General features: G+C 36.9%; 2 protein-coding genes across 7 annotated transcripts in view; one reads left to right on the top strand and one right to left on the bottom strand.

Moving 5' to 3' along the window:
* Positions 1–13,861, top strand: part of LOC133532312 (uncharacterized) — a 63,361-nt gene extending 49,500 nt beyond the window's left edge. For all 5 annotated transcript variants that reach the window (XM_061870925.1, XM_061870922.1, XM_061870924.1 and 2 more), the window contains 5 exons: positions 1,261–1,347; positions 2,894–2,984; positions 3,850–3,943; positions 4,792–6,475; positions 13,671–13,861. In XM_061870925.1, coding sequence (XP_061726909.1) covers positions 1,261–1,347; positions 2,894–2,984; positions 3,850–3,943; positions 4,792–5,790 — 1,271 coding nt within the window. In that variant the 3' untranslated portion in view covers positions 5,791–6,475; positions 13,671–13,861. The remainder of the gene's footprint in view (positions 1–1,260; positions 1,348–2,893; positions 2,985–3,849; positions 3,944–4,791; positions 6,476–13,670) is intronic.
* A 3,257-nt stretch (positions 13,862–17,118) lies between these two features.
* Positions 17,119–22,689, bottom strand: part of LOC133532011 (uncharacterized) — a 105,838-nt gene continuing 100,267 nt past the window's right edge. The window contains exons 6-10 of one of the 2 annotated variants that reach the window (XM_061870490.1): positions 21,776–21,856; positions 21,350–21,499; positions 20,940–21,087; positions 20,539–20,677; positions 17,119–19,929 (exon numbers count right to left, since the gene is read on the bottom strand). In XM_061870490.1, coding sequence (XP_061726474.1) covers positions 19,748–19,929; positions 20,539–20,677; positions 20,940–21,087; positions 21,350–21,499; positions 21,776–21,856 — 700 coding nt within the window. In that variant the 3' untranslated portion in view covers positions 17,119–19,747. The remainder of the gene's footprint in view (positions 19,930–20,538; positions 20,678–20,939; positions 21,088–21,349; positions 21,500–21,775; positions 21,857–22,689) is intronic. The other variant, XM_061870491.1, reaches the window with a different exon arrangement.

The following is a 22,689-nucleotide window of genomic DNA, read 5'->3' as shown; positions in this document are numbered from 1 at the left end:
ATATTATAAATTACTTTAAAAATATATATTTTTTCGTAGTCGACATCTAGCATCGAGTAGTGGATTTATCAGTACACCTACGTGACAATAGATGTCGCGACGAACGAAAAGTGTTGAACAATTTTCAGCTAATATTATGCCCGGATTAACCGGAACTCTATTTTCAACTCCTTCTGCTTGTAATATTAGTTGTAAATTGTTGGGCGATACAATTTCGTCAGTCGCGACACTCAAGACATCTAATAGTGTCAAGTAGCGGTACTGATAATTCCGCTACTCGATGCTAGATGTCGACTGCGAAAATAATAAGGGTTTTGTACCAAAACTGATGTATGGAGTGAGCACTCTTATTTTACTTATTTCTCTATGGTTGTTATTGACAAAATGCTATTGTTAATTCAATTTCAATTTCAATTTATTCAAGTAACCACAAAATGTAACAATACAGGACTAGCCTAAGACATTACATTTCTTATAACTAAGGTCATTGTAATTATATATGTTAAAAAAAACTAATAATAATAAATAATTATGTGATTATGGATTAGCTACACGTCATGTCATAAAATACATTTAAACAATTAAATCATTTAAATACTAGTTTCTGACCTTGAAAGTCCACCGGGTAATTGTCGAATACTTGAAATATACACCGTGGGGCAATTAAACCCGACAGATTTTAACCACGCATTCCTGAAGTCATAAGGAGCAAAAAAATTGTTATGAGATTTGGGCAAATTCGCAAAAAAAATATTTGGGGAAAAAAATTTTTTTTTGCGTTTTCTGCACATGACACGTTATTTATTTTTAAACCATTACAACGAATTAGTATATTTTTTTACACATAAGAATTGCGATATTCCTTTAAAACTTTAATGTCTGTCAGTAGGTATGTCTAAACCAAGTCACATAGTGGCCGTGTAGCAGCAAAAAAACATGTGAAAATCCCTAAAACAAGATCGATTTCAGGAAACTTTGTATGAAATTTTAGGCTCTAAATGCGGTCAAAAATACACCTTTAAAATCTGTCGGGTTTAATTGGCGTATTGACTAAATATTACTTTAACTCCAATTTAAAAAAAAATACTGTTTATTTCATACCAAAAAAGCATGCATTTTTCTAGCTTAACTACTAATCTTAAATTAAAAAGATTTTTTGAGTTAAGGAGTCTAGGCGTGTAGAATTAATTATACAGCACACTTCATCTTTATATTTTCAACTCAAGATTTTAATTCTACTCGAGCTTAATATTTTTCTAGGAATGAGTGCGGGTAATCTGCACAGAGACTGTCGTTTGGACGACAACGTCGCCATCGAGTGCTTACACCAAAAGAGCGCTAGCAAAGGTACGTTGTAGGTATTTAGCGGTTCTTACGAGTGCAGTAAACTCCATATTAGACTTGTAGCGATAACTTCTGAGGTTAGAAGAATATTAATTTTTGACGACTGGTTTGGCCTAGTGGGTAGTGACCCTGCCTACGAAGCTGATGGTCCCGGGTTCAAATCCTGGTAAGGGCATTTATTCGTGTGATGAGCATGGATATTTGTTCCTGAGTTATGGGTGTTTTCTATGTATTTAAGTATTTATAAATATTTATATATTATATATATCGTTGTCTAAGTACCCTCAACACAAGACTTATTGAGCTTACTGTGGGACTTAGTCAATTTGTGTAATAATGTCCTATAATATTTATTTATTATTATTTATTTATTTATTAATGTTGTTTATTTTTTACACATAGTTTTCAGACCATATACCAAACCTAAAACTAATAATTTGTGTCATCCTAGGTATTTGCTTCGGTAGAAAAGGTATTTATTATATAGAGAGCATGCATGAACTGTAGGAGGCAGCACAGGAGCCGTCAGATTTTTGGTGCGAGGCGTAAATGTGATGTTTATTGTTCCGATGTAGCCCACAAGATGGCAGAACCTACTATGCACAAGAAAACACGTGACGTGTAAATGTACATGTTTGTGGTTTCGATTCAGGCCACAAGATGGCAGACCCTCCAACGCGCACGGTCCCTATAACGTTACTCGCAACAACCTGTTCCATAAAAATAGTACATTGTGCAACGAGGGGGGTAAGTGTAATTTTGGAAACGAGGGTGGTAATTAAAGAGTTTGCAATATTCTTACCCCCGGAGTTAAACACAATATTTTTCATCACACTTGCGAAGAAAAAACTAAATTTTAATCGTAATAATTCTTAAACACGGTGACATATCAAACATTCGTCCGCCATTTTGTAATTTCTGAGTTTAACCATCGAAGGCACAGACCTATTCGGCATTCAGCCACGATTGAAAAATATGTAAAAATATTTTAAACGGCTGTTAGTTTAATCAAATTAAATAATTTTAAACAGAAACAAAAATATTAAATTATAAATGTCAGTATTTTAAAAGTGAAACTCATTTATGCTACTTGGTTTGTATGAATAAGTGTCATCATTTAAAAGAAAAGCTATAACTCCCTAGGGAGTTATAGCATTTTTTTTCACAATCCATAACTCCCCCGGGAACAATATAGGCCTTTGTCCTTCAGTACACCTGCATGAAATAAGATCTTTTTCGAGCAAGTGTGATGAAAATAAAAATTAACGTCAAAAAAGAAATTCTTAAGGGACCGGACAATTTTTGACGTTACGAGTATAAAGAGTTTACGTTATATAGAGATAAATTAATATTAAAGTGAACCAACTAGAGCCAAAAATGTCGGCGTTATAGGGAGTGAAACAAAAAGTAAATAACTTAATCTAGTGTTTGACATGTTTCGCTCCCTTCAAGAGGAGCTTCAAGGAAGAGGAAGTTTGCGTCGGTTCGCCAACGCTTGTTCCCGTTAAAGCTCCTCGCAAGCTTAAGCTTAAACAATGTTTTTCATTAGTTTCAGATCAAAGCAGCGACTCGTGCCCTCCTAACCCCAAGCAAGGGAAAGAAAATTTAGGCTTTCAGAATGATAAGCATTCCCCCATTCGGTAAGACTACACACACATTCGACATTCACACACATTCGGACATTCGGGCCGTTTGCCATGATGTAGGGTTACAGCCGGTGTAGCTTTATTTGACGTTCATAAGCGCATTGTAATATGCCTACTTGAATAATAAACTATCTTTATCTTTTATCTTTATCATTTTTTTTAAAGTTACTGTTTCTACGGTAACGCAGTAGAAAAAAGTTTGCTCCCATACAAAATGGCGTGTCCCAAAAAATCAGGAACAAAATGTAACTTGTATCTGATCAAGTAGTTAATTCTAATGTGTTAATGAAATACTTATTAACATGCATCTAATAATGCCTGTGTAAACAAAAATGTAAAAAATCAACATGTTTTTTGAAAAATCTTTTTTTCTTTGCTAGGGAGTCTAGGGACACGAAATCAGTGTTCTAAAAGTTGTGAATCAACTCAATGTCAATCAACAGTTTAATGTATGTATGAAGAGAGCACTTATGTCTCTATGGCCATGGTTGACCTCAAATAAAAAGTTTTCTACTGACAAAATGGGTTTGCCAGAGTATGGTAGATCTAGAAGGGTTATTCCCACTAGTTACCACCAATTTGTTACCAGTGGTAACTACTGGGAATTTTTTCCCACCTTTTACCTACTACTGGTAGAAAAGAAATTCCCAAACAAGTTGGGACAAACCAAGTTGGTGGTAACTAGTGGGAATTTTTTAGTAGTTACCACTGGTAAAAGGTGGGATAAAAAATCAGAGTAGTTACCACTGGTAACAACTTGGTGGTAACTAGTGGGAATAACCCACCTAGAAGACATTTACAATTCAAACTGGGTATTTTTTGGTTTTTGCTAATCTAAAAAATGTTATTTTTTTGACAGGTCTTCGATGCAAGACTGTCATCGCGGGAACCAGAATGCAGAATCTGAGGTGTATTTCGCTGATGTATCCAGCTGCTGCAATGTTTCTGTAAAGGTATGAGAAACACGTTTTTTTTTTTTCTACTGGACGGGCCAAAAACCTATTCGTCGACGAAACTTTTTAGGATTTTTTTTACAAAATTTCATTAAAAATAAAGATACATACATTTAACGGAAATAAAACATATTATATTCAAAACATTCTCTTGTGGCCATGATACACAAAACATACGCAATACTCCTCTGGAGTTGCAGGTATACATAGGCTACGGACACTGCTTACCATTAGGCGGACCGTATGCTTGTTTGCTACCGATGTAGTATAAAAAAACATAGCTTAAAATTATGAATAAAATACGCACATAAAATAAATTGACTACGTATTTTCGTGTCAATTAACTTTATGTAATACATAATGTTAATTGATATTTACTGTAAGTATTAAGAGGGAAGAATAGCTTTTCAAATCTAACGAAATAACGGTAATTTTTCTATGTAATTCCACAAATCTTAACAAATTACTTTGATTTTGATGTCGATCGCTTCAATATAATATATTCTCGGTTTATAGGTTTCGCTTAAAAAAAAAATGTTGTTTTGAACTAGTTTTTCATTTTGTCAATAACATACTAAAAAATCATAAAGAAAGGAAAATATAGAAGTGGAAAACGTTTTCTCTTTTTGTATGAACGGCCAAGTGCTATACTCTCCCCTCCCCTCTACCCTCTTAATTTTAGTATTATAAACTCATTCTATTTAATCTTGAGCAATCGAGTGATGATCGAAATTTAAGGATATTGAAAGTAAACTACAATCATCAAAAAACATATTCAATCACCAGTTTTCGCTTCAAACAGAAAAAAACAATCTATAACTGTTTTTCATATTATATTTTATTTTCAGGCGGATTGCTGTTTGAACCCGAACGTATCAGCCCTCGTAGGCACCATCGAAAACCACCCTGAGTCCACTTCCGAGTCTGACACGGGCTCCTTCACCCTCACGAGACAGCAGCGCCCCCAACCGCAGGTCGGCTCCAAACGCCGTCCGAGGCAAGAAAAACACGCGAAACAGGCAAGAGAAAACAATTCCCTAAGATTGACAGAACAGCAAATAGAACAACTCAATAACTCCATGAGAATGAGCATGAATGATTCTAGAATCAGCGAAAGAATTAACGATTCTAGAATCAGCGGAATTAATGATTCCAGAATAAGCGAACGACTTAATGAGTCTAGAATTAATGATTCTCGGATAAGCGAACGGTTAAATGAGTCTAGAATTAATGATCCTAGAATAAGCGGTAGCGCCAATGATTCTAGGATAAGCGGAGCGATGGAGTCTAGGATCAGTGATAGAATGAACGAGACGCGTTTAAGCGAGCGCTTAAACGATTCTAGATTAAGCGATAGACTTAACGAGACTAGGTTAAGTGAGCGTGCGATAAGCGATAGAATGGAACGTGAGCGGGATTCTAGAATCAGCGATAGATTAAACGACAATAGAATGAGCGGTCGTAACGATTCTAGAGATCGCCTTAACGATTCCAGAATCGAACGAGACGAAGGTAGTCCTAAATCACGTCAAGTTAGAATACCTAGATTCAGCCCAAAGTCTAACCATCCTAGACAGTTGAGTTCAGAGTCAAATAAAGCGGAGTTCTTCGCGCCTCCGCCGCCAAATCAACCTTTATCTCCTACAGCAGAAAAGCCATTATTGAATGAAGATCAGGTATATTCTAATGAGGCTGAGACATCTTGTCTCGGTCCTGACTCTCAATATGAAAGTGTTCGGGAAGAGAAGGATGAGATCAAAGTGCATCATCATAGACATTGCTATAGTGATACTAATACTATGGATTCAGGGTGGCAGAGTGGCTCTGAAAAACAGGTCACTGACTAGAAAAAAAATTGTCAAGTGGATCGAATGTAGACTAAGATAAGTCTACAGTGATTTGACTGGGCAAGTGTTATTTAAAACGTGAGACTTCTATAAAAATTATGACGTTTATTTATATAACACTTAGCCAGTCTGTGCTATCAAAATCGTTGCAGACTTATCTTGGTTATCTTGGTTGGGTTGGTTGGTTTTGGTTGGTATGGCGGATGTCATGTCGTTTTGCTTCGATTGCCGGGTTTCGTGAATTTAATTGTAAAATTGGGCTGAATTGAACGAATATAAATAGGTGACGAGGCAGGTTGTAAATCATCGGAATTATACTATCTCGATCGCAGTTGCACGGTCGTAGGAAGCGGTATACGCAATTCGAAAAAAAAAATTACATTAGTAAAAATGCTCAGTGCCAACAACGCTCATACGCGTTCAGAGCAGTTAAGTTGTATCTTGATTTATTTTGATAAATTCAATCGTTCGATTAAGTGTTCAATATTCAATTTGAATAGTAGGAATACTGAGAACTGCCAATAATTTGTTCTTAATAGTGAAATTCAGAAAGTTTATTTTAAATAATGAGGTGTAAGCGGTATTTTTGTTCGAAGTTGATGAGTTGATTGTTAATTAATTCAAATATAACGGGTGTTTCCTGTAACAGAAGCAATAAATTAAACTGTAGGCTGTAGGCTATGGGGTATTGTACAATCGCCCTCGAATAGGGAAATTGTTTTAGACAACGAGAAATTTAACAATCTACGCCAGTGAAAGCAAATAGCTCGAAAGCCAACTCACCCGGTCTCTGCACGACGAATCGCTTTGTCGGTACCGACACTCTTCATTGGCGAGCTGATGCTGTAGTGGCTCCGGTGAGGGTTTCGAGCACACAAATCGACAGTTTTTTTAGGTATTTTTTATTTTTCACGACGCACGAGCTTGCGTATACGGCCATGAGCAGCCATCGAAATCTATCTACCTTCCACTGGCTTTTATAAACGTCAAAAAATATTCGAAAAAGTACCCTACCTACTGTCGCTAATTAATGTGTTCCGTTTTACGATATAGAAATTAAATGTCTCAAAAAAATAACAAATAAAACTAAACTAGATATGGTGTCCGGACCGATCATTCCGCCCACCAAATACAAAGTATTTTAAGAACAAACTAGTCTATAGGTAAAGGACACAACTTTACCAGAGGTCTTTGTATTAGACCTGATTGTGACCGAACCGTAGCTACACGGGGGATCCCATCTTTGCCCGGATGCAAAGATACTATACGACCAAGAGACCAATGAAGTGGCTTCAGTTGTTCATCTTTAATCAATACTAATGTGCCCACCTTGGGTTCGTCAATATCCGAGTGCCATTTCGCGCGTTGATTTAATGTATGCAAATACTCCAAATGCCATCGCTTCCAGAAATCACGATGAAGTTTCTGCACAAGCTGCCAACGATTCGAAATAGAAATATTTATGTCGCTAGTTGACGTATCTACAAGTGATGTTAAGGGCTCTAAGGTGAGAAAATGTCCGGGTGTTAACACTGACATGTCGTTTGGATCGGAACTCATCTCACAGAGTGGCCGTGAGTTAAGGGCCGATTCAATTTGTGCGGCCACTGTAAGAAATTCCTCATAAGTTAGGATTTGATTCCCTACAACGCGAGCAAGATGCGTTTTAAACGATTTGATGTTGGCTTCCCACAAGCCGCCGAAGTGGGGTGCGGCTGGTGGATTGAAAGAGAATTCGATACTCTCACGAGAAGCTGCGTCTTGCATGAGAGGTAGCAATGCGTTATAAGCGCCTACGAAATTCGTACCTCGGTCACAATGTATGCGTTGGCAACGGCCACGGCGAGCGATAAATCGACGCAAAGCAGCGAGAAAGGCTTCGGTGGTCAGTCCTATAACAAGCTCGACATGAGAAGCCTTGGTCGCAAAACATATAAATAAACACACGTGTGTTTTAAAAGGCCTAGCTCCACGATAGCGTTTAATGTATGTGGGAAAAGGACCCGCAAAATCGACACCGATACACGAGAAAGGTTTTACTTGTGAAATACGAGTTTTTGGGAGGTCTGCCATACGGGGCACCAAAGGTTTTGGATTAGAGCGGAAGCACTTTATACATTTCGATAGGCGAGAACTAATTACGCGCTTAGAAGCCAGTATCCAAAAGTTTTGTGCAATCAAGAAATTTAGCGTGCGTAATCCCGGATGCTGACTATCGTTATGTACTTGGTCGATGACGAGCTGTGTCATGCGATCCTGACTGGGCAGCAGTAAAGGGTGCTTGCAATCATAATCAAGTTCAGAGTGAACCAGCCTACCGCCCACCCTCAACAAACCGGAATTATCGATAAAAACACTGAGTTTTCTGAATTGTTTAGGCAATTTTTTACCTTCCTTTAGAGATATTATCTCATTCGAAAATGACTTGTCTTGAGTTAACTTAACTAAATTAGTAAGGGCACCATCGAGTTCCGATTGAACAAGTGGGCCGAAGCGTCTTTTGTCAGGGTTACGACAGTTATGTACGAAACGATGAACGTAAGCGACAATGCGTTTAGCCTTATTGAGACTCGAATGTCTGGATAAGAAGTCATCAAGTTGGTTGACGGCAGTAAACAACACGGTCTGCTTGGGGACCCTTTGTTCTTCCAACAAGTCCGATTGCGGTTCGATAGACGACGGTAACTTTGGCCAAGAGCTACTGTCAAGTGCCAACCAAGCCGGGCCTGTCCACCATAGAGGATGATTTACAAGTTCTCGAACAGTCACTCCGCGAGAGGCACAATCAGCCGGATTGGTTTCTGACGTGACATGGCGCCAATGACCAGCGGGTATTCTTTCTTGTATGTGACTTACGCGGTTACTGACGTAAGTTTTCCAGCGTTGCGATGGCGAACGTAACCAGGAGAGTGTCACAGTGGAATCAGACCAACAGAATATATCCTCAAATTGGACGTCTCCGTTGTAAATTTCCTTTACGTGTTTAACGAGGTCTGTCAGCAAAACTGCAGCGCACAGTTCCAAACGGGGGGTAGAAGTACGTTGCAAAGGAGAGACCTTACAGCGTGACATTATCAAATGTATAGTGATGCTACCATCACTATGTCGAATGCGAAAGTAAATGACAGCCGAGTATCCTGCCTCGGAAGCGTCACAGAAGCCATGCAGCTGAACACTGCAGGACTTCGTCGATGGAATGAATCGAGGTATTTCGAGAGACGACAACAAGTCGAGATCTAAACGATAACGAAACCAGTTTTGGCTGATATTGGGGGGTGCTACCACATCCCAATCCAAACCGAGAGTCCAAAGTTCTTGAATTATGCGCTTGAACGAGAGTGTCAAGGGTGTAAGAAACCCAAGAGGATCGAATATGCGCGCCAATTCCGAAAGAATATTTCGTTTTGTGCACTTTTCATGAAGCGCATTGACCGTGAAAGTGAACGCGTCACTGGACGGGTTCCACTCCATACCGAGCACCTTAACAGGAGATGTCGGTTCCGAATCAAAAGAGAGCGTCTTATTATGACAATGGGTTGGGTCGAGATTGTTGAGCAGACGGGGACAGTTGCTCGACCACTTGCGAAGTTCGAAACATCCTTTCTCTAGGATCTGAACCACCTGAGACTGAAGGTCGAGAGCTGATTCGACAGATTCAGCGCCTGTCACCACGTCATCGACGTAAATGTCTCGTTTGAGGACGTCAACCGCACGAGGATACTTCTTGCCTTCATCAATAGCTAATTGAATCAGGGCTCGAATGGCAAGGAAACTGGACGAAGACATGCCGTAGGTCACGGTGTTTAAACGAAATTCTTGTATAGCTTCATCGAGGGAGAACCTGAACAAAATGCGTTGGAAGTCTCGATCGGTAAGAGAGACTAAAATTTGTCGATACATTTGACGTATGTCGGCTGTGAAAACAACCGCATGCAAACGAAAGCGAAGTAATATCGAAACGAGATCAGATTGTAGTTTCGGTCCAACGAGCAACTGGTCATTCAACGAGGGGCCTCCAGTAGGCTGAGCAGTAGCATCAAAGACCGCTCTCAATTTGGTGGTGGTGCTGCTGGGCTTGAGCACGCAGAAATGTGCTAAGTAATAAGCACGCCCGTCTGACTGGGGTGCTACTGGTTCCATGTGACCAGCATCGAGATAATCACGCATAAAATTATTGTATTCTGTCCGGAGTTCCGGTTCACGAGAGAGTCTCTTTTCGAGAGAGAGCAGGCGGCGCTCGGCAAGAGCGCGCGAGTCACCTAAACGAGGATCGACGGTTCGAAACGGCAAGTGTACGATATATCTCCCGTTCGAGTCACGTGCGTGAGTCGAGGCGAATATTTTCTCGCACATGACTTCATCGTCAGTTAAGGACGAAGAGTTAGGGAGACTTTCAATTTCCCAAAATTTTCGAATTTGGGTATCGAGCGATTCGATCGAGCAAAACAATGAAGTCTGGGAATGGGAAGTTGCGCAAGGGGCCTTTCCCATGATAACCCAGCCAAGCTTGGTCTCAAAGATTGTGGGTCCATCGTCACAGTTGTGGCGGTTACCCAAAAATATTTGACAAAAAACATCCACTCCCAATAAGGCGTCAATGCATCCAGGTTTATCAAAATTAGAGTCGGCGAGTTCAAATGCTTTGACGCATGACAACTGGTCCATGTCAATTTTTACTGCAGGCTGATCGCTGCAGATTTTGGGTGTAACAAAGGCTTCGACACACATTTCAAAATCAGATTTCATGCTGCGAATGTTAAGAGTGGTATAAGAAGTTGACAACGTTGACACCTCACATACACCCTCAATAGAGGTATTTTTTTGTCGTGTCGGAAGTCCAAGCCGCTGCGCGCAACGTCGTGTAATAAGGTTTGGTTGACTGCAATTGTCTATGACAATACGAATTTTTTGATAACTACCGAACTTATCTAGTACCTCCACGCATGCAGTAGCAAGAAGAGATATTCGACCCACAGGTGCTGGATCGGATGCGAGCATGGTTACTTGTTTGTCAGGTACGTGCATTGGGGTGTCGAGGGGCGAGGACGACGAGCAAGTCGCGGCGCCAGCGTTGGTCGAGGCCGAAGAAGCGACGCTGACTTTGGAATTGCCGCTATCGACATCGAAATGAATAGTAGTGTGATGGGCAACATTACACTTTAGACAACGAGACTTTGAGGGGCAAGTTTTAACTACGTGTCCAGAACGTAAGCAGTTGACGCAGAGCCGATTGTCTTTGACAACAGAAAAGCGCTCGTGAGGCGTCTTGTTCCGATATTCAACACATTTAGCAAGGTCATGATTTGACTTGCATAACACGCAATACGATTCGATCGAGGTGGCGCTAGTGGTGACTAGCGTTTTATAGGCTGCTCCCGCAGGAGCACGATCCTGCGCCGGGCGCCAGGCAGCGGTGCGCGGCGCGGCGTGAGCGCGCGCGGTACGCCCGGGTGCCGTGGGTGCGCGTGCCGCAGGGGCGGCGGCGCACTCGGTGAGGTCGGCGAGCTCTAACGCTTGACCGGCCTTACCCACGTATTCTAACAACGACTCGAATGACGGTACATCTTTGTTGTCGTTTTGCAGTTCAAAACGACGACGGGTATCCTGGTCCAATTTATTGATCAATAAATAAAACAATGGAAAATCCCAATCATTGACGGGAAATCTCAGATTTTTCAAAACCGCGATATTTTCTCTAAAAGTGTCTACAAGTCGACGTAACTCGCTAGGCGAATTAGATTTCAACGAAGCGTTCTGAATTTCTTCCCAATGACGAAAAGCCAATTTGCGTTTGTTATTATATCTATCGATCAAAGCCGCGTAAGCATCTAAATAATTGCTATCCGATAAAGGAAACCCTTTTAATAATTGCAATGGTTCACCCGAAAGGAGTGAAATTAAAATTGAGAACCGCTCAATATTTGACAATCGTTTGTTTTGATGTACCATTGTATTGAACATATCATAAAATGTTCCCCACGATTTAATGTTGCCATCGAAATGTACGAGATTTAAACGAGGCAACTTAACGGACAAATCGGTTCTATTTGTCTCGCCCTCGATAGTAGTCGCAGTCGACAACGAAGTGTGAATTTCGATTATTTGAAAATATTTGTCGTCAAATTCTTGACGTACAACATCCTCCTGGTCTAATTCGTTCACATCTGTTATTTCCGAAATGAGTTTCAAATGGTGGGTTTCAAAACTAGAACAATAGCCGTCTATTTTGCTAAATCTAGACATAAACAATGGTAATCGCGAGGAATCCACTTTAGGCTGCAACCCAGCCGCCAAACATTCATCGATTCGTTTGATCGATATTTCGCGTTTCAATTGCAAATTACGACGAGCAAGTGCCTTAGACATGATTAGTTTGAATATGAAGCAACCGCGTTAATTAAATGTAAAAGAAACTTCTTCGATAAACAAAACAAGTTGTAGAACAAACAAATTTCAACCTTATGAACTATGCTATAAGGTCCACCCGCCACGATACCACCAAATACACAACTCTACTTATAAATGCTAAATAATATTTGCGAAGAATAATTTATCTCGCTACAATAGGTGCGGAAGGAATTCTTGTTAGAATTATTATGTTGATAGATGGTCAAAAAACGATTAGAAGCCAGACTTGCAATTCAATTATATTTCGAATGTTTCCGAATGTAGGAGACGAAGCGAAAATCACTTATTAAATGTGAGTTAAATAACTTATTTGACTACAATTTACAATAACAAAAATAGTTCGCACCGTGCTGTGCTGCCGTTGGAATATAGACCTTAATGGATTGTAGATAAGCTCGCGAATATTTTGTTCCGATTATGAGTACGTAACGTAAGTATTTAAATATTTAGCAGAAGTAGCAAGTTATTGATAAGGATTAACTATGTGATCTATGTGAATATTAATGGACATCTATCTGTGAACATTATTCAATAATAATGCACGATATTTGTATGGACTAAATACGCGGGTAAAATATTACTAATTTATCATATATGTACTTGTACTATTGTGTAAATTATATTCGTCTAGGCATTATATTCACTTTACAAAATAACAATATCTAATTATCGCTATTCTTAAAGTCCCCAAATCAACTCTGTTGTATATAGGTTATTATATTACGTAATCAGAAATGGCACGCGGTGCAAATATTATCCGACTAATTTTAGAAGTGTTCTATTCCCAACGGTGTCAATACCAAATTCAATGCCTACTTAATTTGGCCGTATAATATAATTGCATCATCAATTCGATCGGTTAAAATTCGATATTTTAATATAATGTGATAAAATAACTGTATTTCTATAGGATTATAGGCAACGACAACGAAACGAAATTAGCGACAGTTTTAACGAAACGAAAGAGGTTCAAACGTCACTCCTGGCCCCGAGACAGGTTAGCTGTTCTCAGTTTGAGGAGGATCCGCGGTCGAAGGAACAAATGTACAATCGCCCTCGAATAGGGAAATTGTTTTAGACAACGAGAAATTTAACAATCTACGCCAGTGAAAGCAAATAGCTCGAAAGCCAACTCACCCGGTCTCTGCACGACGAATCGCTTTGTCGGTACCGACACTCTTCATTGGCGAGCTGATGCTGTAGTGGCTCCGGTGAGGGTTTCGAGCACACAAATCGACAGTTTTTTTTAGGTATTTTTTATTTTTCACGACGCACGAGCTTGCGTATACGGCCATGAGCAGCCATCGAAATCTATCTACCTTCCACTGGCTTTTATAAACGTCAAAAAATATTCGAAAAAGTACCCTACCTACTGTCGCTAATTAATGTGTTCCGTTTTACGATATAGAAATTAAATGTCTCAAAAAAATAACAAATAAAACTAAACTAGATATGGTGTCCGGACCGATCAGGTATAGTGAACTACTCCTTAAACTAACCAACATTTGTTCAGTAACTTTTAAAAATAACTTTTGTTTTGATAATTATTTACACTTTAAAGTTTATTCTAAGGCGCAATGTATTGAAAATTTTGTTATGTTTAAACCGTGAAAAGCAACGTCAACATACTGATGACAGCGTACATTGAAAATAATATTAATTTTTGTATGAAAAAAAGATTATTTTTTTATTTTTTTAAAGTTGATAGTCAAAAGTTATGTCGTTTGATGAGTATTATTACTATTATTTGCTCATGTTACAGGAAACACCCGGTATAAGTGTTCTTATGCATCTGCATGAAGATACATTAGGATGTTTTTTTAAAGTCGGGCATTTATTAGGTGGATAAACTTTTTGAATAACACATAGTTTTTAAACCTAGGACGGAGCGAGCTTGCCAATCTGTGGTATACAATGTCTTCAGTAGAGTTTAAAGCTAGCATGGTGTGTTTTATTCGTCATTGCAAGTTAATTGTAAAATGTTACTTCTTAATCATTCGAACAAAAAGCAACTGCCGTGCTTCAGTAGGGGATGTTACTTCCATACTGAAGCACGACAACGTGTCGTTATTGGCGTTGAGCATATATAATCTTTACTTTTACAATTTTATCATCATTTTACAAGGAAATGAGAAAGAATAAACACACCATGCTAATCCTGTAGTAGTAGTTGTGTAGTGCTAGAATTTTTTTTAAAGTGATTTTAAGACTTGATAATTAAGTATTAGTAATCTGTTCACTGTGCTGACTTAATAGGAATTTGTATAGTTGTCTTTTTATCTTTAAAATGTTCTGAAAAGGGTAAAGTGAGTTTTTTACAGCTTGTAACTTACATCTATGAATTTTATTTTTCCTACAAAAAAATAGGCTCTTTTTTACCTGTAATACTTTCAGATTATTATAACTACTATGTACTAATGTATGATTTTCAAATTACCATACATCAACTGTGCCAAGTTTTTTCGGAAAAAACTTCAATGCTCAGGGATATAGCGTGTTGTTTAAATTTGCCAATTAATGAGCATTACTAATTAATGACGTTATAACTGCAGATAGGTTATAGGCATTCCTAAATTGAAGTGCTTAAGTAAATTGTACAAATTGTACAGTTGCTCTTTAATTACGCCTAGGCAAGCGAGAAATGTGCACGTACTAACGAGCGCCCAGTCCCGAACGTAGACATAGAAAAAAGCTTATGTTCTTAACAAAAATGAACTGATTGTCAACAATAACAATCAACAAAACAGATTCATTCGTAGGTAATTAAATAGATATGGAAGTATTTTTTTGTGCTCGTTATGTATGAGTATAACCTATCTATAGATATACAGTATCATGGTTACTAATGTGTTTTAATATAATAATAAAGATTAGCTACCTACCTACATTTAGATAACTAATGCTTGTTGAAAAAACCTTAAAAGTGAATTGACACTGCCCATTGAATTGAGATACTTCTTATATAACGTTGACCAAACTAGGTATACTAGGTCGTAGAATCTGCCACGATAGGATAAGATTTATATTGATTGTGTCATGTTAGGTACTTATGATGTTCGGAATTCAGTTATTATTTATTGCTTGCTAATACATGTAAAGTGAAAGGAATAACTGAAACAGATAAAGAACATTATTATTACTAAATAAATTTTGTTAAGGTTATGTTGAATTTGCGTCTTCTATCGTTGAAACATAAATAAATAAATAAATAATTACGTAATTTGTGACTGTAATTAGAGTAGACTATATAGATATAACGAAACCACTAGATTTTTGTAATAAAACTAAGTATAGAAAGTATGTTTATTCAACTTTTTTGTAGAAATCATTCAGTTGATATCTGTCCTCACCAAATAGTATTTTTTAGAATAAAATATGACGAATGATGGTCATCTGTAAGATAAACCTTTTTTTAAAGTTATTTTTTCAGATGTGTTGTAATAATATTTTTTGGTCACTGGAACTATTCCACATTTTTGAATTATGTAAAAAATAATAACATTATTTTTCTCAATAAAATGTAATACTCAAATCTTCCATATTATTAGCAATATGTAAATAAATAATTCGTTAAGTAAGTGTTAAGTGAATGTAATTTTGCCCGAATATTTACCGTGAATGTATTTTTCCTATTTTTAAAAGTTCCCACTGTAATGCTAAAGGAATTGTTTGTTGATAAGTTGTTTGAAATGTAATTATTATGTTTAAGTTTAGTGTTCTTATTAAGATATTTTTAAATTGCGACGAAAATTACACTTTTTTTGGTCCCTTGTTATGTCCATTATCCTTTTCAACGCTCAGCAACGAAATGTTGTTTTTTGTTGTAGTACGATCATATTTGTTGCGCTTTGTGCATGACGCACACGTGTCGTCATGGGCATTGAACGAGTTTAAATTTGTATACTTGTACAGTCAATGCCAAATAGACGGGGACGACTCAAGTAGTCACATATATCAGTATTGCAACACGTTCATATTCCTATGGCAATAAATTTGTTGCAATAAAGCCCTTTTTAATGCTGACTATACTAATTTCCTCATTTCTCATCCTTTGCTGTTACATGGCGTTACATTTTTTAAAAGTAAACGGTTTTAATATAAGCCCTCCAATGTTGCCACTATTGTAACTGTTCTAACTCTTCCCGTTGTAATTTAAAATAAGTTCCCTTTTATTGTAAATATTACTTCTAATTGAAATCCTTATGTGTGTAGCATTTTGTTATAAATTAAGTTTGTATCAATTCTGAAAGTCACATGTGTGGGGGTAAGTATGATATTTATTGGAATTAGTTTTCCATCCCTTAACAGATAAGGTGAAAATTACCACGCTAAAACTAGTCTGGCTAATTAATTTTGTCAGTAAGAGTCGAATAAATGAACTATACTCATCCCTTTTTCGGGTTTATGCTAGTAATTAACATAAAAAATACAGTATATGATTCTTTCTGTCTATGTTGCTGACTCTTGCCAAACTTACAATACTACGCGAGGTGTTTGGGTAATCCGTAGCCGTGGAAAGGTAGACTGACGATTTATTATTATCGAATCGCCCTATGAAGTCACAGGACGACACATATGCCTCAAAAAACTAAAGACACAAATTTTCTCTTGAGAGAAAATGATTGCCACAATAGCAAGATGCTATATTTCTAAGGATTTCATTTTACCTGTTACGTATACTTTATTATGTAAGATTTACATACGTTTGTCCGAAAACTTTTTCTATGTACATTGTTAGATTGATCAGTTATTATTAGGTTATTCTATTAAAAGACTGAAATCTAAAACTGGTTTTCTTGTAACATCCCCAAATTATTACAAAAAAAAATACTGCTCATGTGAAATTTGATAAAAAATGGATAAATAAACACACATGCTTCAAATGGTTTGTTAAGGATAGGTAAAAGTAAAAAAACAGGATTGAATTAAAGTTTTTTTATTTCGTTTAAGAAAGCATTTTGATTTAGTTCTTTTAATGATCAATTACATTACATATTTAATCACAATTACTAAGAAAATATGGCCAAATGAGAATAAAGTATAGAATTAAACTTAAAAAATATTGGTCGTGTACAATATTGTACGAACAATTCATTTTAAATATTTTACTGAGTAAAATGTAAAGGAAAAATTAAAAGTTATTAGACAGATTGGTCTATTTATGTATACAATACTTTTTTATGATAAGACTAGTGAACTTATTATGATTATCTATGTCTAGAATATCTATGTAGGCACTTACTAGGTAATTAAAAAAAATAGACGTAAGTACCTACATCGAATGTGGATTCGTGTAAAAAATAAGTGAGTAAGTACATAAAACGTTTGTGATGTAGAAAATGATTGTAAATGGCAGTATATTTAATTCGTATAGTACATCAGCATTTTCGCAAAACCGTTGTTTCATTGACACCACCAAAACTCGCGGACTTAAATTATTCAGTTTTGGGCACGGCATTCTCTTTAATAAAAAAAAATTAAAACCTCATTAATTGTTGTTGTCTTTTTAAATATAGTATAGGGATGCATTATTTGAGTGTATGATAGATTTTTAATTACTAATATTTTATAAATTGCTTAAAGAACCATAAAATAAACGATTAATCTTTTCGCCGCCAACAACTCGAACTCAAGTTCATCGATATTGCCACCCACCTGCCAGCAACTGCATCCGAAGTTGAAAGAGTACGACATAAAACTTGAGTGGCGTGGGGGTGCCACATCGATTTTATTTCCCTGGCGGCGAAAAGGTTAAAATTGTTCAACGTTTTGCGAAAATGCCAATTAAAAGCAATAGTTAATTTAAAAGGCACCTAACACTAAGTTAGAAATCACTTATCACTTAAAATTAAATTCGTTGTTACCCAACGAGGTATTGGTCCGTAATGCTACGTATCTCTATTATATTATTACATGTCTTTTGTTTATACATTATGTTCCATTCAAAGTACATTACTTTTTTTTAGCACACATACATTACACATGCCAGCAATACATAAACCATATTTAACGCACGACGACACGTATGCGTTACGTGGTCATGAAGCATTATCTATGACACCATTTAGGGTATAAAGCAAACAATTTACGGCCAAACACAGAATTCACATACCAAATGCTAAACAAATTAGTTTTTTTCCGCTTTCCGTTTTTTAAGGCGTCTTAAATTTAAGAGGAAATTGGACAATCGATTCTCCATACAAAAGTAGTCCTTCTTTTCCTCCTTGGATATTTACATTATTAAAAATATTTTTAATACACAGCTATGTGATTCGAACGAAAAACTCTTATAATAAGTGAAACATCGAAAAACCGAGCCCGAACGAGCTGGCATGGCTGTGCTTAATATAACTACATCTAATTATGCCAAATTTTTTTCAATTAAGTTGATATTCAGAGAGGGCGATTGGGACTACGTTTGTATGGAAAAGCGGTTTCGGGCGTTCGTCCACTTTCGTACACTTCTCACAACTTGAACCAGCAACCAAAACTAGGTGATTGAGAAGTCTTACTCCTTAAACTTTTGACTGCCACAGTCTGCTATAAATTTTATATAATGTTTATTTTTGTGTATAAATTAAATAGTCGGGCCAGTCTAAAGGTTTTACCTCCCTACTCGTAATTCTACCAGTAGTTTAGAAATTATATAGTTCGATAGATTACATTTCCTCATTGTAAAACATGATGCGACAATAAGAATGTGAAACACAGAGTTCACAACATATTCAGTTTGAGATCTGAATAGCACTTTATCAATGCTCAAAGTTTAAGATTCTACATTCATCTCTGTGTATATTATCTACAGTACTACAGTTTTTACAAGCTCTCATTGCGCATTTTTTTCTCTCAAAAGTCACTGAAAACTAAATAACGCACTACACGAATCAAATCTCATTGTTTTAACCCAATGACACGTCGTTTTTATGTATCTACGAAGCATTTGCACACAATCGGTGTGGTAGATCCCATAAGTATTCATTTAGTAAACACCAGATCCTGACGTCTCCAATACTAGTCATCTAAGAGTTAGATCTAAGTATTCATGCCAAGTGCTCCTATAGGATATGTACCTATGTATTATCACTGCCTATAGTTCCATTAGTACATTAAACTAATCTAAACAAATCAAACACGTGACTTCATCATTTCGCCAGTGAGATTCAACTTTTTGTATTTGTAGAATTATATCATTGGCTGAGTTACAGTAAGACATATCGGGTTATCCCACTAGTTACCACCAAATTGGTACCAGTAGTAACTACTGGAAAAAGAATCCCAGATAGTTACCACCAGGAGAGTTTTTTTTCTAGTAGTTTCCACCAAAATACTAATAAAACAGTATAAATATTATATAATTTAGAGTGATTTAATAAGTTGCCCAGTTAAAGGTGGGAAAAAAATTCCCCGTAGTAACAATTTCGTGGTAACTAGTGGGAATAACCCGAGTTATTATTAGTTTTCAGTTATTTAAGATCACAATGGAAAAGACTATATTCGTTGCAATCAGAGCAAAGTCTATAAACTTATTTTACCATTCCAAATCCAAATTTTACTTGAATATAACTAATAATAAACTTAAAGCTACAAGTACACTGCACTTTAATGCATTAGCGGAGCCATGAGCTACAATTTCTTCAGGGTATAGGACAATGGGGCTGGAATCAGTGGCGTCGTTGTCTTCTAGCCGTTGATTCGCCACTTTTAAATTCTTGAGAAGGGCTAAGACGTCTTCTGTAAATAAAATATATCATTAAGTACTTAGAATCATATTCACTGTTACACTACGTTACACTGTGCCGACCAAATATCGATCCCAAGTTACTATAATTAAAATTATATCTGTTTTAGTGAATAGCGAAAGAAAACTTATAACCGCAATTGAAAAGTGAACTTGTAGGAAGTATTTTGTAGAAGACACATTGTTATGATGCACGAAAGGATTGTCGTTTTTCCTTAAATTATAGAAATTAATATGGTATTTTAATGATATACATTAAAGTAAAAAATTTAAGACATTAATTTTAATTAGCCATATAATGCCAAACACGCACATAGGCGTTCACTTTACTTTTGCATTAACTAATATTATAGCTATTAATAATGTATCCAGTTACCATTTATTCACGAAATAAAACAATTCTACACATTCACTGCCAAGAACACGTATGTATGTTCAATTTGTACTAGAATCGGGGCACCCGGTACCGAAAGTGTTAAACAGGTTATATCGCGCATGATGAATTTAAAACACTTCCCGGTGTGATTATTCATTTATAATAATATATATGATACTTTTTTTTCACGAAATGCCTAAATGCGTTGCATGCACGATCATATTACCTGCCTGTTTTTCTCCCTCCTTCCAGTCGACCTTGATGAAGGTCGTGAGCGACACCTCGTACACCTTGTTGGAGTTGTCACTGGAGGCGATCGATCTGCGTCTGCGACCGTAGCCTGTCACACCGTTGGTGCATTGTACCTGAATTAATATAAAATAATAAATAATTAAACTAAAGAATAAATAATTAAATCAGACAGACATGAACCGAATGAGGTGTCTCACGTTAATGCCACTCAAAAGTTAAATTACATTACGAGTTACGTTTAAGTGTTTGTCTGAGTGTCTACCAACTGAGTGTAGACTCAGTAGATCTACGGGTCTGCCTGAGACAAAAGATATTTGTATTTTTTCCATATTTTTATATGATGATTTTTCATATAATATGATCGTGATTTCTTACCCCCTGGCACTTGTCAAGGCACACAGTAACTGTGCCCTTGAACTGCACGTACGACGTATCAGGGAACTTAAATGCTCGGAACTTGGCCGACAGCACGCCGTCGTCCGTCGTTATGAAGTTGTCGAATAGATACGGATCGACGGAACAACTGAAAAGATAAAAAATACTTTTTTCATCATGCATCTCATTTTCTGTAGGTATTAAAATCTTTTAAAATATTTGTCCATCTCATTGTGTACAAATAAATAAATATAGATGACTTATTTTCTTAATTTTATTCTTATATATAATATATAAACCATTATAAGCTTCGAGAAAACCTTAAGACGCTCTTTAACCAATGGGAGCCTAGGTGAACGCACATGTGCGTTCTTGGCACTAAGTACCTCTTAAGACTTTTAAATTCTTACCCATTAAATATGATAGTCTCCTGCTGTTTCCCAGTGTCTGTCACGTGCATATAGTTGACCAGGAGCCCGTACACCGATTTGGATTTCTCGTCTAGGTTGATTTCCATGGACAGAGGTGTCCCCGGGCTCACGGAGATCTCACCTGTCACTCTGAAATTAAAAAATGTCTACTTAGATCCATTATCCATAGAACACACACTTGCTGAATCAAATATTCGAACTTCAAAAGTATATGACAGAGAAAATCTAAAATCGGGTAAAGTAGGTGAAAACAAAGATATTAACATAATACTACTACTACTACTTAATGGCGCAGCGACCCAAAATGAGAATGAATTAACATAATATCTCTAACATAATCTCACTGATAACTCTGAAAGATCCGCGACTGATTTTGATTAAATAAATAATGGCAAAATTACTCACTGTCGTCCATTTTGCTTGACAACTGCTGCTAGGATGGGATCAGGTCCATAGCCCTGCTCGTTTCTTGTGATGTTTATTACACTGGAAATAAAATAAACGACAAATGTTATTCAATTATGTTTTAGGAAAGCACAAGCACCGATTTCTTAAATCATCATCATCATTGGCCTGTCGCTGCAACAATCATGACAGATGATTGTTGCAGCGACAGGTTATTAAGAAGAAGAAGAAGAGGTCCGTGTGCCGTCGGAGATCGGAGGTGCGGCACATCTTTTCCTGTGACTGTAAAGCCCAATCGCAGCACGGCACTTTCTGCCACAAAGATCGCAGGTGAAGCGCGAATCTGTTGATGGTTCCTGTGCAGTCCGAAGTATTTCGAAGTATTTCTTAAATAAAAATGTGTTAACCAGAGAAAAACTATAAAAATATATACTTACGAAAGAAAAATATTGGGTGGTCTAGTGGTTATGGGCTATGGCGTCCATTGTATAATTATGACATCTGTTTCAGATTACAGAAATGTAATAAAAATGATTAAGCTCATGTGCGAGAGGGCTTGGGCTATTAGTCCCGAGTAGGTTGGGGACTTCACATACACCTTTGATTTTTTTTCGTGGACGTATGCAGGTTTCCCTCATATGTTCCAGATATCAAATGATATTCCATAATAAAATTCCGAAAAACTCATTGTACGAGTACCCACGACCTTAAAATTAAAGTCGGACCTCGTATCCACTAAACAATTGTAAATCATATCGATTATTTACATTATTTTGCTTTCATAAGTAACATAAACTAATTTTTGAATTGCGTTTTTCAATAATTTTCAATAAAAAGACACGTCAAGAATGTTTACTTTTTTCTAACGCTAAAAAATTTAACTATAGACTACCACCGTTTATAATAATGTAATA

This window comes from Cydia pomonella, chromosome 26, assembly GCF_033807575.1.
Source record: "Cydia pomonella isolate Wapato2018A chromosome 26, ilCydPomo1, whole genome shotgun sequence".
Lineage (NCBI taxonomy): Eukaryota > Metazoa > Arthropoda > Insecta > Lepidoptera > Tortricidae > Cydia > Cydia pomonella.
The sequence above is the reverse complement of the archived record's forward strand: the minus strand, read 5'-3'. Positions and strand labels throughout refer to the sequence as shown.